At 40.1% G+C, this 18643-nt stretch overlaps 1 protein-coding gene and 1 long non-coding RNA gene across 37 annotated transcripts in view; one reads left to right on the top strand and one right to left on the bottom strand.

The window, feature by feature from the left end:
• HNRNPC (heterogeneous nuclear ribonucleoprotein C) overlaps positions 1-18643 on the bottom strand; it is a 63414-nt gene that overhangs the window by 18120 nt on the left and 26651 nt on the right. For 17 of the 36 annotated variants that reach the window (NM_001261233.1, XM_028850322.2, XM_015143116.3 and 14 more), the window contains 3 exon segments: positions 3100-3147; positions 3779-3854; positions 7026-7302. In NM_001261233.1, coding sequence (NP_001248162.1) covers positions 3100-3147; positions 3779-3854; positions 7026-7266 — 365 coding nt within the window. In that variant the 5' untranslated portion in view covers positions 7267-7302. 36 annotated transcript variants of the gene reach the window in all.
• Positions 13649-16490, top strand: LOC144330162 (uncharacterized). Its single transcript, XR_013396078.1, has 2 exons — positions 13649-14323; positions 16280-16490. It is a non-coding gene; the product is annotated as an uncharacterized LOC144330162 (long non-coding RNA).

The raw sequence follows: 18643 nt of genomic DNA on the forward strand, positions 1-18643 counted from the left end.
ATTTCCCATCTTCTTTTATTAAACAATTTAACATAGTCAATGCAGTATCACTATGTTACCATTTAGAATAAACCTCTAAACCTTACGAAGATGAATCTTCAGAATGACTTCTGAGAAGATATTAATACCATTTTTCTAAGTTGTTATACCAGGTTATACCCAACCTATTTCTCAGGTCCAAACTGACCTAATGTTTTCCAAACCAGCAAATAACTCCTGCATCTGCCCCTCTCCCCACTAACCAAACACTCCTCCTCCTTTCACCTTCATTAACATCTATCCTATAAGACATGGACTCAATTCTCCAACCCAACTTGAGTAAGTTCCCTTCATGTGGACACCTCCTAAAATTCATTTTCCCGACAAAGAGCTCAGTACTATAAAAGTCAGCTCTTTCCCAGCTATTACCTAGTTGCTCCACTAGTTACCAGTTATCATTATCTACTAGCTGACATTAGAACAAAGTTAGACGTTAAAAGCTGACATTACAACAAAAGAAGACATTACTTTTCACTGACACACAATATGCAGCAATATATCAGACAGTAACTACTAGCATCAGCTGGGGCAAAAATAATTGCGGTTTTGCTTTTTACCGTTCAAAGAAATGTCAAAACCGGAATTACGTTTGCTCCAACCTAATATATTTTTGTCTATTGAAAAACTGAAGAGGTCACCAATTTAAGACCCAATGGCATTGGTAAGAAATGTGAAGACATTTCTGCAAACATGTGATTTCTTTAGATTCCCTGCAGTATGTATCTCATTTTCTCAACTAATGTTTTCCAAAGTCCCCAAATTTTCAAAAACATTCTTATTCACAATGTGCCTTGCCAAGAAAAGAGTTCTTAACGTGAACTGTTTAATGAGAAGACTGCCACCGTATACTGCTAAAACTTGATACACTCATAATTTAAAACATCAACTGACAGTCCATGACATCCCTGAAATTATACCCACAAAGTGTGAGTTTATTAAATTGGTCTGAATTGAGCTATGACAAAGAAATAGGATAATAATACACAGAAATACAACCACTTCCGTACTCTTTGCAACAATGATTCTCAACTCTGACTGGACAAAAGAATGCACAGAAAGCACTGAAAAATATTCTAGTACTTAAGAAAGTCTGCAAAAGACCAGTTATTTAAGAATCCCTACAGGAGAAGTTGGCATGAGTATGTTTTAAATGTGGTCAAGCAATTACCATGTGCAGGAAGGATAAAGGGCAGATGCTTTAGACAAACTCACTGAGTTTCGGTGCCTTCAAGACACCTGACCAATAACCCATTTATGCCTAGTGTTCCATTACTGGAATGCTAAGCTTGTTGGAGTTATTTATACCCTACTGCGTTAGGTCTGCATTATCAAGGTCTGATGGCAAAAATTCAAAAAACTGCAATCTCAGGAATAAATGGGTTTAGTTCATTAGTAAAGAAAAGTCCTATTTATTTTCAACTGGAAGTTCTGCATTGATTCTTATTTTATTTTTTGAGACCGAGTCTCACTCTGTCACCTAGGCTGGAGTGCAGTGGCGCGATCTCAGCTCACTGAAACCTCCATCTCCCGGGATCAAGCGATTCTCCTGCATCATCCTCCTGAGTAGCTGGGACTATAGGTGCACGCTACCACGCCCAGCTAATTTTTTATTTTTTAGTAGAGACAGGGTTCCACCATATTGGCCAGGCATGTCTTGAACTCCTGACGCCGTGATCCACCCGCCTTGGCCTCACAAAGTGCTGGGATTACAGGTGTGAGCCACCATGCCCGGCCAATTTTTAAGAATTTCAAAAATTTCAACAAAACTAAAAATGAAGAATTATAAAACTCGTTAGTTTTCAAAATGTTCACACATAACTGTAAAAATCTGAGGAAATGGCCGGGCACAGTGGCTCACACTTGTAATCCCATCACTTTGGGAGGCCAAGGTGAGTTAATCACCTGAGTTCAGTAGATCGAGACAGCCTGGTCAACATGGTAAAACCCAGTCTCTACTAAAAATACAAAAATTAGCTGGGAGTGGTGGTGCATGCCTGTAATCCCAGCTACTTGGGAGGCTGAGGCAGGAGAATAGCTTGAACCGAGGAGGCGGACGTTGCAGTAAGCCAAAATCACGCCACTTCACTCCAGCCCGGGTGACAAGAGCAAGAGTCCATCTTAAAAAAAAAACAACAACAACAATCTGAGGAAACCGCTAAAGTCAAATAAAAAAAAAAAAACATTTTGATGATGCATTAAGTATGCTCAACCGCACCATCTTAATAGGGCATTCAAGGCCCTTTACAATCTGGATTTAAATTCTTTTTCAGGCCTTACTCTTCTGGCCTTTTAATGACTACCTGCCATATTCTATGACGTTATTTCTCAAACAGAAAGTGTATACTTTCATGTCTGACATTTTCAGTGTATACTCTATGGTATTTAACAGCTGACTTGATTCCTCTACACAACTCCCATGCATGACTGATTAACTCAGTTCAAACATTAAGCATTTGTCAATCAGTAATTTTTACTCCAAAATCAGAGACAGAATTGTTATATACAGCAATAACATTAAAATACTAATGATTAGAATACTGGTATTCTAAGACAAATAGTAGTACTATGCTTCATATAAAGTAATGCGCTTTATATATTGCATTTTTAAAGTGTATTGCATATAATAGTTTGCTCCATATACTTACATATACTGCATGAGTTTAAACACGACAAGCCAAATAAGTCTAACATTTACTTCATGTTAACTGAGACTGATATCAGATTGTCAATGTGGTAACACTCTTAAGCACATCATTCTATTTCTTGTTTAGTATTTGCTATCATCAGTTCTAAATCTATTACCCAAAGCCACCCATAACCCAGTCCCTAGTCACCACACTCAGCGAATTCTTTTGTATTTTTAGTAGAAACAGGCATTATGAAATAATGCATTAAAATCATTATCACCCTACCTAATAATCTACTTAAGGTTATTTTTTTCTTTTGGAGGAAAGGGAGTATGTTTGGAAACATCTTTGATGTTCATCACCACAAACTAGAAAAACAAAATGGTTCTCATTAATAGCTGTTTAGCAGAAAGGCAAAACACTTTTAACATACCTATCATAATAGTCCCGTTGAAAGTCATAGTCCAAGTCAAAAGAGGAGCTGAAAAATAAATACCGAAAAGGGTTAATTTGGAAACGTTGCTACTAATTCATAACATCAGGTGAGGGGAGAACCATGCCAAATAAACCACAACAGATAGATCAACAAGATTAGCACTGAATGATCCCCAATCATTCATACAATAAATCACTCAATTCCAATCACCTTAGACCACTGGAAATGTAGTGGTCAAATTGGTAATTCAGGTTAAAATTCACTAAGATTTCCACATACGACATAGTTAAACTGAACACTGAAAAACAGAATGGTAAACTAAACATTCTTATACCACACTTCTTCCCTCTCTTACTCTCTGGTGTCTTAGAAGCTCAACGATCCTGTAGAAGTATTTCAGGCTATGCTATAAATATCAAACTACTCCTAAACATCAATAGCAAAAACCTCAGGGATTTTTAATTCTCTAGTAATTTTCGCTAGGGCAAAAGAGAGACATATTAACACAAAAATAATGAAACCTTATTTACACACAGATAAAACACAGTACACTTAACCCTCCCCACATCCAGAAAACAGATAGAGAAGATGCCCACTGATGGACACAATGCAGTTATAAATAATAAAGTTTCCGGACCTGAGTAGAGGGGACGGAGAAGGGTGTTCTGTTACTGACCCGTACATCTCCGCTGCAGATCGTTTCACACCTGCTTTTCCTCGGTTCACTTTTGGCTCTGCAGCCAGGTTAATATCTGAAAAACAAAAGCAAAAATTTTAGTGACAACTTTGTATCCAGGTAAAACAAACTACAAAGTTAATTTTTTTATTTTTGAGACATAGTTTCGCTTTGTCGCCCAGGCTGGAATGCAATGGTGCCATCTAGGCTCACGGAAACCTCCACTGCCCGGTTCAAGGGATTCTCCTGCCTCAGCCTCAAGAGTAACTATGACTACAAGCGGGCACCACCATGCCCAGCTAGTACAAAGTTTAGAAAATCACAGACATAAAAATTAGAAAATATGAAACAAAACAACTCATCTTTCCTATTTTTTTTTTATTTTATTTAAGAGAGGGTCTCACTGTCATACAAGCTGGAGTGCAGTGATGCAATAATGGCTCAATACAGCCTAGACCTCCAAAGCTTGGGTGATCCTCCCATCCAAGTAGCAGGCACCACCAACGCTGGCTAATTTTTCTGTTTTTTTCTTTTTTTTTTTTTTTTTTTGAGATGGAGTCTCGCTCTGTCGCCCAAACTGGAGTGCAGTAGCCGGATCTCAGCTCACTGCAAGCTCCGCCTTTCAGGTTCACGCCATTCTCCTGCCTCAGCCTCCCGAGTAGCTGGGACTACAGGCGCCCGCCACCTCGCCCGGCTAGTTTTTTGTATTTTTTAGTAGAGACGGGGTTTCAACGGGTTAGCCAGGATGGTCTCGATCTCCTGACCTTGTGATCCGCCCATCTCAGCCTCCCAAAGTGCTGGGATTACAGGCTTGAGCCACCGCGCCCGGCCAATTTTTCTGTTTTTCATAGGGACGAACTCTTGGGGTCAAGTGATCTGCCTTGACCTCCCAAAGTGCTGGAATTACAGGTGTGAGCTACCATGCTGAGCTTCATCTCTCCTTTTAATATTAAAAAGGCTCATAAATTTTTACAAGGCTAAGACTTCATCTTCTATGTATTTGCACTCTGTTCTGTACCACTAAAGTGTTCCTGAGACATAACATTAAGTCTGTCTTTGGTACTCTCCACCCTCAGATCCCACTTTAACTCAACTCTCCCCATTCAAGGCACTGACTGTTCACTCAGTTACTATTACAAGAGAAAACTATCAATGGTTACCTTTCCAAGAATGGTTCAGTTCATTCCGAATTATTACAAATATATTAAAATATACGCCAATCCACAAAACAATATAGTGCAGTGTGACACCCTCAAATCATCCTCAAAGGCAACTTCAGATTTCCCTTATAAGTAAGGATTAGCTGTACTGCATGTAAAACATCCGGGGTTAACAACTGCTTTCTGAATAATTCATAAGTTGCTTAAATAACCTTTACATATATCAAAAAAATAAAAGAGCAAAGGGAAACAACCCTAGTTTTCAAATACAATTTGTAACACGTAAGCCCAGCTACCTACCCTGCCACCCATGACCTTCCAAACAAGAATTCATCTTCTCCTTGTTCTAAAAACCCCATGTCAGAAAGCCAATTCAGTTTTTTAACTTCCCAGTCGTGCTAAAGCACTCAGTCAACAATACCTCCATTTTCATATATACTGCTTTAAAATTAGTCTCATTTTAATACACACATGCCCCAAAATATACAAATTCCATATATATATATATTTTTAGACGGAGTCTTGCCCTGTTGCCCATGCTGGAGTGCAATCACGGCTCACTGTAACCTACGCCTCCCGGGTTCAAACAATTCTCCTGCCTCAACGGCTTGGATTACCGGCGCCCGCCACCACGGCCTGCTAATTTTTTGTATTCTTAGTAGAGACGGCTTTTCCCGGTGTTAGCCAGGATGGTCTCCATCTCCTGACCTCATGACCAGCGCAACTACGCCTCCCAAGATGCTGGGATTACAGGCATCAGCCACTGCACCTCGCCAAACGTGCATATCTTAAAACTTAATCCTTTATATCTTACCTTTTTATACAAAAGGACCTCATCAAATGAACAACTGAAAACCGCCTGAGGCCAGGTACAGGGGCTCACGCCTGTAATCCCAGCACTTTGGGAGGCAGAGGCGGGAGAATCACCTGAGGTCAAGAGGTGAAGACCAGCCCGGCCAACATGGTTAAACCTCGTATCTACCAAAAAATACAAAAATTAGCCAGGTGTGGTGGTGCACTCCTGTAGTACCAGCTACTCGGGAGGCTGAAACAGGACAATCGCTTCAACCTGGGAGGCTGAGGTTGCAATGAGTCAAGACTGCACTCAAGCCTAGGCGACAGAACTAGACTGTCTCAAAAAAAAAAAAAAAAAAAAAACAACAACAACAACAAAAATTGAATATACTGTCTATTTGCTGAACACCATTACATGAATAACCTTCAGGTTTTGGTATGTTAACCTCATTTACAATTCTGACTTTGAAACCATATAGTGTTTTAAAACTAAAGATAGAATTTCTGAAAATGCAATCCAGTAAGATGTAAAAACAATGAAATAGACCCAAATTGTGTATCTGGTTGGTTACATAACATTATCAGAGAATTGTTTCATGTAACTCTAACCTATCGTGCTATGAGTCAACAGACATAGTAGAATGTATACAAAGAATAAAACCACAAATATAAAATTGAAAATAATCATCTTAATTTTGTAAAAACACAGGTATGATTATTTTGAAACTGAGGCACAAAGTACACATAAAATGGGAAGTTAAAACAGACATCTAGTACAACTAATCAAATAAACATGTGGACGCTGCATTCTGGCTTGAATAAACCAAATCATAAGTAGTACTCTGAGGTGTCATTACATTTGAAAAGACAAGAAAATCTAAGACTGAGCCAAACTGCAACTGGCCCAACAATGGAGCGAAACCCCAATGAGGAGACAAGCAGTCAACAACACTAGAGGGGTCCACCAGTCTGCTGTGGGGAGGATATAACCATTTAGGCAACATTTTAACACTGTGAAGTGTCATTCCCAGGTCGCCCTACTCACAACTGCCAAATGAGAGTTGTCCTGTCTCTACTACACAAAATGGTACAATGAAGAATATCCTTTACTTAGCCAATTATAACTATAAGCCTAATGTATTTTTATTAGACTGAATAGGCACAATATCCAGAATATCTCAGGCTGTCAGTTTTACAGACATAAAAAACAACAAAAACAAAAACAAAAAAATATGAATCGAAAAACTCAGGCCTGATCATCAATGAAAAAATTAACTTAATGGAGACCTTACCTAAAACCTGGCCAGCAATCATTCTGCCATCCTCTCCTGCTACAGCAGCCCGGGCATTTCTCTCATTAACATATTGAACGAAGGCAAAGCCCTTATGAACAGAGCAGCCCACAATTTTGCCATACTTCGAAAAGATTGCCTCCACATCAGATTTCTTGACCACAAGAGTGTTGAGATTCCCAATGAACACACGGGAGTTCATGGAGCGAGGATCTGTCTTGTTGGTAACGTTGCTGGCCATTGTGTTTGATGATAAGGTTTCTCACAAAGCTGAAAACTGTAAAGCAAAAAAAAGTATTCAGGTGAACAGATGCTAAAAACAATATGCCTTGATAAAACATTCTCCACTCTCACTCTGAAACACTGTTAACTGCCCAGAGTATCAGGCAACTTAAAGGGACTCACAGCATTATGTATTTACTAATAAATTCAGAGACTCCAGCCTCTGAATATGTTCTAGAAATTCAACTTCTTCCTCTTCATTCTATTTCAGCGGCACTAAACTCTCAATTACCAGGAAAAAAAAATTTTCCCTGGCAGGTCATTGGCAATATAAATTTCCTTGGACATAATTCCAAATGGCCCTCCTCTAATAACTGAAGCAAATTAGAACTGCCTAAATTCTCTGACACCAGTTTCTGCTGTTTTTCACATTACAGGTCATGCTAACTGTTCCCTGCCATCAATAATCTTGATTCACGCTGCTTTTATTTTTACCGGTTCTGTATATATACACACAGCATAGCAAATGTCAACTTCTGTCCCAAGCCATTCATTAGCTAGATTAATATGGATAGCTTACACTTACCCATTAAGTATAATTTTCTTCAAAAGGCAATAAACAGAATCAATTCATTTATACTGGAAATGCCTATTTCCAGATACTTCAATTAATTGCAGGATGCTTTAGATACGTAAGTATCAATACCATTTTTTTTACAGACTGCAATGACTCCAAGGCTACTTTTTATATAACCTAAAATATAGGACATTTAATAATATCGGATGGTGATGATGATAAAACTAGCCAGTGGAACACGGCATGAATCAAATTAAGGATCGGGGAACTAAAGAAAAATACACAACTTTCCACAAATTATTTAAAACCAAAAATTATCTGTCTTTACATATGTGATGGAGGCTCAATACTATCATAACAATATGAAGATTCACAATACCATCTCAGGTCCTGTATAAGTGAAAATGTTTTATTTCATTCGTTCAGCATTGTTTCCTGCCTCTTCCCACTCCAACCCCCTATCTTGAACAAGACTTAAAAACATTCTTAAGATTTCCCCTTCATCCCTTTGAAAGGTTCCGATGAATCTCAAAATATTCCAGTATTTGTTATCCTTCCAATCCTCAAGTGAATCAGACAAACTAGTTCTTATGGATGATGTAAAAATGTCTAATGTATACATACATGTACATAAAAACAGGTAGTATAACACCATTTCATTTATACATGACTCCTACCATTCTGACGCTTAATACAGTCATTTAACAGGCAGTACTGATTTAAAAGCTCCAACAAAATTTCACTTCCTTCCAAATCTTTCTGAAATTCGTCTGTCTTTATGTTACTTTCTAAAGTATATCTTTACAAAAAGTTCTTAATATTTTAAGACTAAGCAATAAAAATTAACAAACAGTAGCCACTGAAATTCATCAACAATCTTTCAGCTCTTAAGTATGCCAGAAAGTCTGAGGACACTAAAAAGAGGAATTAAAACAAAAATCTGCATTAAGGCCTAACTGGTTTCAGATACTACTGCTGGTTTACAATATTTGCTATTACTACAAGTGGAGAAACAATCTGGTTTTAAGCAACTATTTTTCACAAACAATAGGTATACCAACAGGAAATATAATCTCCATAGTTTTAATGAGAAGAAATTACCAGGGGTGAGGGGCTCCATAAGCCACCACAGAATACTGAACCTAAGGGAAAAAACCCATCACGCCACAGTCCAATGTTCCAAATGGACATTTGCAAAAAAATATCGATGTGACTGAAAGGGGTACCCTCTGGCACCACAGACAAAAATGGATCTAAATGACCATTTTCTCAATTTTCACAAATCTGAGTACATACCTAGAACTAATCAGGATGTATGGAATTCATACCCCACGGCATTTTTCACGTGTATCAGGGCTTAATTCTCTCAAAGATCCACACAGGAAAAGCTCGGTAGAAAAGCATCCAGGCATACAAAAAAAGGATTCTAGCAATGGTTGTTATCTCTGAGTTTAAGGATATGATTTCTCATTTTGTTTATGGTCTGGTTATTAAATCTGCTACAAAAATGATGAACTACTTATTTTTAAAAATATAATAATCCCAACTTTCAAAGGTTGCCTAAAATTAATACCCATACTTACTATGAGGATTTAAATTCAAGATGGAGGCAACAGTAAAGACAGATGTACTCACAAATACCGATTAATTCCACTCTTAGTAACATATCCTCCTAAGGAATGAACAGTCACTACAAGCTCATTTGTTTTGGGGGTCAAATATTTACTAACCACATGCTGAGTACCACATTCCGGGAAAATCCAGGCGACAAATAATAACAAAGACTGTCCTGAGAGCTTCCTTAAATTTTAGTGGTAGCGCTATGTCCAATTTTATGGAAGAGGTAGATTTCCCGAAGTTTTAGAAATAACCAAATGATGTCCAGTCACGCTTCATCCCACCTCAAAATTTTAAGGTACCATACAGGTGAAATTTCCATAAAGGGAGGAGGATAGCCAATACTGAAACACAAAGAAACTACTGGAAAAGAACTGGGATTCTTGGAAAGGGGCAGCAAGAGCAGAGCTGTTTTTGAATCTGACTCCCAACAGAAGACTCAAGATGGCAAAATCACTATCCTACAGACAGTATTTACAACAAAATTCCAAAATTCAAGGCAGTAAAGGCAAGCCAGCTTATATGGTTTCACTGACTGTAGGAGTACTGGAAAAGAACTGGGATTCTTGGAAACGGACAGCAAGAGCAGAACAGTTTTTGAATCTGACTCCCAACAGAAGACTCAAGATGGCAAAATCACTACCCTACAGACAGCATTTATGGTTTCACTGACTGGGAGAAATAAAAAATAATCCTACAGCCAGCATATATGGTTTCACTGACTGGGAGAAATAAAAAATAAGCAACTTGGAGAATAAAATACTTAGAAATACAATACCAAAATAACCAGCAGGTATTTCCTGAAAAGCAAGAAATTTTAGAAAAGCAGTTAAAACTTGTAAGTTTTACCTGCTCCAATAGTGGGTGAGCACAAGGAACTTCAATAAAAATGTGTGAAGGTGCAAGAGCAGTTGCGTCCCTGTAAAGCCTCATAACTAAACAAACCCTGCGTGGCCAATTCCACTGCCAATCCCTCTTCCTTTCACCAAAAGGTAACAATCATTCTGACTTTACTAGTACTTTCTTACTTGTAAAATAATTCTAATGCCTAGATGTGTAACTGTAGACATTCCTGTCTTCCCAAAAAAATAAATGTGATGCATTTAAGGCATTTTTGTAGATAAGTCCCACTTCAATTGCATTAGGTTAAAATTTATCTGTTTAAGAATCCAGGGTATTGACCTGTTGTTTCCCAGTCTGTATTTTCCAGAATTGATACTCTTGGTACAATTCCACATATTCTTAATTCCTGAAAGTGGCAGCTGGGACCGAAGGCTTATTCAGCCTCATCTGCAATATTTTGGCAAGACTACATTGTCCTATAAGTGGCAATACCTTTTTGTGTTGTCATTGATGCTTAAACAATACCATTTCTCTCTAGGTGGTATGGTGTGGTTTCTCGAGCACCACATGTTATGCAGACTGCTGTTAGAAATCCTAAGAACAGTCCCTCAGTTCTTTCATGTAACAGGTTGCCAGCATCCTTTTATAGTAGTACAATATAGTAGAATGTACCTGTATATACTGAAATATTTTGAGGTCAATGCCCGTTATTATCTTATTCCCCCCTTCTTCTAGTTGAAGGGGTCTAAAATTTTTTTTTTATAATGCAAGCTAACCCAGGGATCCTTCTCTATCACCATCTACTCGTGTGTAACAGTCGAATAATGCTGTTAAATAATAAAGTGACATTAATTTACATAAACTAGATTTAACATTAAGAAATCTGGGGCTGGGCGCGGTGGCTCACGCCTGTAATCCCAGCACTTTGGGAGGCCGAGGCGGGCGGATCACGAGGTCAGGAGATCGAGACCATCCTGGCTAACACCATGAAACCCCGTCTCTACTAAAAATACAAAAAAATTAGCCGGGCGTGGTGGCGGGCACCTGTAGTCCCAGCTACTCAGGAGGCTGAGGCAGGAGAATGGCGTGAACCCGGGAGGCGGAGCTTGCAGTGAGCTGGGATTGCGCCACTGCACTCCAGCCTGGGCGACAGAGCAAGACTCCGTCTCGAAAAAGAAAGAAAAAAAGAAAAAAAGAAATCTGGGCCTGGGTTCAGTGGTTCAGGCCTGTAATCCCAGCACTTCGGGAGGGCAAGGCGTGCGGCTCATGAGGTCAAGAGATCAAGACTATCCTGGCCAACATGGTGAAACCCTGACTCTACTAAAAATACAAAAATTAGCCAGGCGTGGTGGCACATGCCTGTAGTCCAAGCTACTCGGGAGGCTGAAGCAGGAAAACCACTTGAACCCGGAGGGTGGAGGTACCATTGAGTCAAGATTGCACCACTGTATTCCAGCCTGGGCGACAGAGGGAAACTTCGTCTCAAAAAACCTGAAATCTTGATGGAGACTAGCATGTCCGATTCATGAATTTACAGTTCACATATTCCAAGCCGGGTGAGGTGGCTCACACCAGTAATCCCAGCACTTTGGGATACAGGCAGTTCATGTGAGGTCAGGAGTTCAAGGTCACTCTGGCCAACATGGTGAAACTAAAAATACAAAATTCAGCTATACGTCGTGGCCTACACCTGTAGTCCCAGCTACTTGGGAGGCTGAGACAGGAGAACTGCTTGAACACGGGAGGCAGAGGTTGCAGTGAGCCGAGATCGTGCTAGTGCACTCCAGCCTAGGCAACAGAGGGAGACTCTGTCTCAAAAACAAACAAACATACAGTTCAAATATTCCAGCTTCCATTATTTGTAAATCAGAAGGTTAAATACTTCAAAAGTGAAGTCTAGTCACATTCCGGCCAGGCACTTTGGGAGGCCGAGGGGGGCGGATCATGAGGTCAGAACGACACTATCCTGGCTAACATGGTGAAACCCCGTCTCTACTAAAAATATGAAAATTAGCAGGGCATAGTGGCACACACCTATAGTCCCAGCTGCTCGGGAGGCTGAGGCAGGAAAATTGCTTAAACCCAGAAGGCGGTGGTGCAGTCAGCAGAGACAGCGCCACTGCACTCCAGTCTGGGTGACAGAGCGAGAGTCCGTCTCAAAAAAAAAAAAAACTTCCTCAACAAATGAGAACCTTAAGTGCTATTTCTTTCTTAAACTCAACACTGAATAATACACAAGAGCTCTGTCATGAAAAGGATAGACTTTAGAAACCTAAATTAGGCCAGCCATGGTGGCTCACACCTGTAATCCCAGCAGTTTGGGAGGCTGAGGCGAGCAAATCACCTGAGGCCAGGAGTTTGAGACCAGCCTGGGCAACATGGTGTAACCCAGTCTCAACTAAAAACTAGTTGAGTGTGGTGGTGGGTGCCTGTGATCCCAGCTACTTGGGAGGCTGAAACAGGAAAAATCCCTTGAACCCGAGAGGTGGAGGTTGCAGCGAGCCGAGATCATGCCACTGCACTCCAGCCTGGACAACCATGTGAGACTGCATGTCTCAAAGAGAAAAAGCAAAAGGATTAAAAAAAGAGGAAAAATAGTGATAGTGCTCAAATTTCTATTATACACATGGACAAATGTGTTTGTGTATTATATACTATACTTTCATTACACGTTCTTATTACTGTTTTTAATCAAAGCATCACCAAAGACCTGTTTTATTTAGAAAAGTCAAAACCAGGAATACTAAGTTATCTCTACGGCCCAAAAACCTGTGTTTTTGTCTGATATGCTTGTCTGTTTTATCACATGCTCTATCCTAAAGCAATATAAGCAATCTGGCCGGGCGCAGTGGCTCAAGCCTGTAATCCCAGCACTTTGGGAGGCCAAGACGGGCGGATCACGAGGTCAGGAGATCGAGACCATCCTGGCCTACACGGTGAAACCCCATCTCTACTAAAAAAAAATACAAAAAACTAGCCAAGCAAGGTAGCGGGCGCCTGTAGTCCCAGCTACTCGGGAGGCTAAGGCAGGAGAATGGCATAAACCCGGGAGGCGGAGCTTGCAGTGAGCTGAGATCCTGATCTGGTCACTGCACTCCAGCCTGGGCGACAGAGCGAAGACTCCGTCTCAAAAAAAATATATATATATATATACACACACACATATATATAAGCAATCTGAGATTTTAATAGTAGTGGTAAGGACAAGAATTTCCTGAATACAGAAATTTGTCTCTACTCACACTCTCACCATCCCAGCCACAGCTTAAAAGCAAAAAATGAGTAAAAACTCTATCTAGGTTGGGATATAAGCCAAAGTCAATTTTATTTCCAACTGTTCATTCTAACAGTGAGGTGCTATCATGCCTCTTCACCCTTTTAATGGAGGCAAACCAATCTTGGATTGTCAATCTAGCAAAAAATTTGAAAAATATATTTATAAAAATACTCCATTTCCATTACATTGACTTTAAATCTCAAGTAATTCAATTCTACTTGGAAAAGATACGGCAGTTTGCATTACCTGAAGATTTTTTACATTAAATAAGGTTCAAGTGGTCCACAAACAGGTTATGACAGCCCTGGTATCCACTGAGAGCTGAGCCAAAATGAATTTAAATACAGAGTCAAGCCTTCAGCTACCTTGCTTTTTTATCTGGGCACTGTATGCCAGCTTTGATAGAGTTTGGGGCATAGGAGATCAGCGCCACTCAATCCAACTGTTTTCAGTATATCTTGGCTTATTTAGTGCAAAAGTACAAAAGTTAAAGTACGCTTATTTAGTGCAAAAGTACAAAAGTTAAAGTACAAGATGTTTCTACTGGGCATTTATTTCAGCAAGCCCTGGACACCTCTCCACACAGGTTAATCACATTATACTTAAAACCCATTATCCATTGGTCCAGGAAAAAAAAATTAAAGATGCTGTCACTTTCACCTACCAGATATTATCTCGTATTAGACACAAAAGAAGGCCGGGCGCGGTGGCTCAAGCCTGTAATCCCAGCACTCTGGGAGGCCGAGGCGGGCGGATCACGAGGTCAGGAGATCGAGACCATCCTGGCTAACACGGTGAAACCTCGTCTCTACTAAAAAAAAAAATACAAAAAACTAGCCGGGCGAGGTGGCAGGCGCCTGTAGTCCCAGCTATTCGGGAGGCTGAGGCAGGAGAATGGCGTAAACCCGGGAGGCGGAGCTTGCAGTGAGCTGAGATCCGGCCACTGCACTCCAGCCTGGGTGAGAGTGAGACTCCTCTCAAAAAAAAAAAAAAAAAAAAAAGACACAAAAGAAAATATATATTACCTCAGATTAGGAAATTCAGAACCCTGCCTTACAATTTCCTTTATTACTATATCTTAAAACCTAAACTAGGCCAGGTGCAGTGGCTCACGCCTGTAATCCCAGCACTCTGGGAGGCCAAGGCAGGCAGATCATGAGGTCAGGAATTCAAAACCAGCCTGGCCAACGTGGTGAAACCCTGTCTCTACTAAAGACAAAACATGGTGGTGGCAGGCGCCTGTAATCCCAACTACTCAGGAGGCTGAGGCAGAAAGAACTGCCTGAAACCAGGAGGCAGAGGCAGCAGTGAACCGAGACTGCACCACTGCACACCAACCTGGGCAACACAGCAAGACTCCTTTAAAAAACAAAAAACAAACAAACAAAAAAAAGCCCTAAACTAGTCCCTGCATTCAATTCAAATTAAATGCCAATTCCATGTACTAAATATGCTATATGTAGAATTTACCTTCTTTGCAGAATTTCAAAGACAAAAGTGACACTAGATGGCAGCAATGAGTTGTCAATTCTTTTTTTCTTTCTTTTTTTTTTTTTTTTTTTTTTTGAGAGGAGTTTCACTCTGTCACCCAGGCTGGAGTGCAGTGGCCGGATCTCAGCTCTCTGCAAGCTCCGCCTCCCGGGTTTACGCCATTCTCCTGCCTCAGCCTCCCGAGTAGCTGGGACTACAGGCACCCGCCACCTTGCCCGGCTAGTTTTTTGTTTTTTTTTTTTTTAGTAGAGACGGGGTTTCACCGTGTTAGCCAGGATGGTCTCCATCTCCTGACCTCGTGATCCGCCCGTCTCGGCCTCCCAAAGTGCTGGGATTACAAGCTTGAGCCACCGCGCCCGGCCAAGTTGTCAATTTTCTAAAAGGATTACTAAATATTCTGTATTCCAAAGTTTTCAGTCATTCACAATTCCTTAAATTTCTGAATACTCTTTGGATACTATAAATTCCTTGCATACTTGTATCATCATCATTTGATCTAAGTTGTTTAACACACTTCAACTCTTATTTGGCCTATTTAGGTCCAGCTACCCTATCCCACATTACTTTCTGTCTCTTATCACCATTTTTGTACCCTGCTTCCTATGGATCTTTACTGCTTTCAACTATTTCCCCTTGGTCTGGTCTCTTCAGAGGCCAACAATGCCTGGAAAAATATGTGCATTTTAATTTGCTGCACTGCCAAGAATCATTGGCTCATTTAATCAAAAACAGTATCTCAAGGTATATACTGTGAGAAATCTCTGAGAAAACAGTAGTACCTGGTGATATTACTAAGACATTTTCAGCCTATGAAGAAACAAAGTTGGCTACTTTTAGATAACATTATGCTAACTGCTATGTTTATTAGAACTAAGAATACCTAAGACCTTGTAAGTCATGGGGGGGAAATGAGTAATTCAATACATGGTACTACTAGGTAGCCATCTTATTCAAAAATTGGAACTAACCTCACTCTAAATCCTAATATAAATACAAATGGATCATGCAAAAAAACTGTATATGCAAAGGTCAAAACCCAAATGAAATAAAACTTAATTCTCAAAAGGAAGAGTAACAAAATTTAAAAATGGCAGGAAATCCAAACAAATGGATCATAAACATTATAATTATAGTATATAATAATAACTTAAAAGGTGTGGGACCTGGTAAGGTCGTTCACACCTGTAATCCCAGCACTTTGGGAGGCCAAGGTTGGAAGATTACAAGGTCAGGAGTTCGAGACCAGACTGGCCAACATAGTGAAACCCAATCTCTATTAAAAATACAGAAAATTAGCTCGGTGTGGTGTCGGATGCCTGTAATCCCAGCTACTCTAGAGGCTGAGCCAGGAGAATTGCTTGAACCCAGGAGGTAGAGGTTGCAGTGAGCCTAGATCACGTCATTGCACTCCAGACTGGTTGACGGTGCAAGACTCCGTCTTAAAAAAAAAAAAAAAAAAAAAAAAAAAGATGTTAAGACTCATTATTTAAAATCTATCACACATTGGTGAGGATTATACCAATTTAACAGATGAGTCTACTGTCAATGTATGCTAAAAGCACCAGGTAAAACTTGGTGAGTGGAGTACAGGATTTGAGAACAGATTACACTATAATTACATAAGGGGTAAACGTACCTTTACAATGAAGACCTGGAGGTCACAACCTAAACTAAAGGATCAAACTTAGAAAGTTGTAGGACAACCTAACATTGCATGCCTCCTGATGTGACACACTTAAACACGCATTATCACCTACACATTATTCTCAGCAAGAATTCTAGAATCTGTATAAGGGGGAAACAATCAGACAATTTCAAGTTTGTGAGAAAGCACAATACAACTGGTTTGGACATCTCAAAAAATAAAAACTAGGGGCCTTTTTCTAGATTAAAAAAGCAGTGCCAGCCTGGCCAACATGGTGAAACTCCATCTCTACTAACAATACAAAGATAAGCTGACTGTGGTGGCACATATCTGTAGTCCCAGCTACTAGGGAGGCTGAGGCAGGAGAATTGCTTGAACCCTAGAGGTGGAGGCTGCAATGAGTCGAGATTGAGCCACCTCATTGTCTCAAAAAAAGGGGATGTGGGAGATGGGCAGTGTGATGAATTTTAGACTAGGGAAAAGAGACATTTTTATCTAGATAATTTTACTATGAATTTTTTTTTTTTTTTTTTGAGACGGAGTCTCGCTCTGTCACCCAGGCTGGAGTGCAGTGGCCGGATCTCAGCTCACTGCAAGCTCCGCCTCCCGGGTTCACACCATTCTCCTGCCTCAGCCTCCCGAGTAGCTGGGACTATAGGCGCCCGCCACCTCGCCCGGCTAGTTTTTTGTATTTTTTAGTAGAGACGGGGTTTCACCGTGTTAGCCAGGATGGTCTCGATCTCCTGACCTCGTGATCCGCCCGTCTCAGCCTCCCAAAGTGCTGGGATTACAGGCGTGAGCCACCGCGCCCGGCCATGAATTTTTTAATTACTGAATTGATATTATTGTTTTGAGAATATTTTGGTGGCATATATTTCCTTTATTCTCAGGAGATGCAGCCACACACAGAAGCTCCTAACTTCAGTGTGTATCATGTTTGCTGAAGTATCATGTCAGCAAACTTTGAAATCATTCAGGAGAACAGTAAGTGTAGAGAGCAAACATGGCAGTTGCTATCCGAAGAGTGGGGCTTAAACAGGAATGGCTTATTCTATGTACGTATATATTATTTGTTCAAAAGTTTTCTTAAGATGCTATATATAGCATTTTCAAAAATGATACATACCAGATTGCACACTTTACCAAATTCCCAAAGAAAAGTACATCTTTTTTTTTTTTACATCTTTTTTTTTCTGTCAAATCTGCTTATGTAATAGTGATCATACAATGAGGTGAAGGAAAAGAAACTGGTATTTCCATTGTTTTAACTAAGTAAACCAGTACATGTTTTGTAGGTTCATTTGAAAATTCTCAATAAGAATTATCAAGCAATGAGAAGGTACGTCCCTCTATCTGTATTCATTAAGCAACTGAGGATATTCAAGTACTCCCATGTTTACTTGGAACAGAAAATGTAATCTTTTATAAATCTGTGACAAAAGATACTTGACAGTCATTAAACAAAAACGCGGTGGAATACTTAGTGACTGGAAAACATCTACCACGTAGAGGTTCAAACACCATAATAATTACATCTTAGTAAAATACACACACACACACACACACACACACACACACATATATATCTGTAGCTATATGACAGAGGACTAGAACAAAACATAAAAATGTTGATGGTGGTTACCTCTGAGTGCTGATGACATAAGTAAATGAGTAAATACTATTTTTATCTGCATGTTTCCTGCAGCTTAGCTCTTGTTGCCCAGGCTGGATTGCAATGTTGCGATCTCGGCTCACTGCAACCCCCACCTCCAGCATAGCTGGGATTACGGGCGCCCGCCATCACGTCTGGATTATTTCTTGTATTTTTAGTAGAGACGGGGTTTCACCATGTTGACCATGGCTGGTCTCCAACTCCTGACCTCAGGTGATCCGCTGACCTCGTCCCCTTTCTTACCAATGGTGGAGCTTTTGAATTGCCATCAACG

The sequence above is a fragment of the Macaca mulatta genome, chromosome 7 (assembly GCF_049350105.2).
Source record: "Macaca mulatta isolate MMU2019108-1 chromosome 7, T2T-MMU8v2.0, whole genome shotgun sequence".
Lineage (NCBI taxonomy): Eukaryota > Metazoa > Chordata > Mammalia > Primates > Cercopithecidae > Macaca > Macaca mulatta.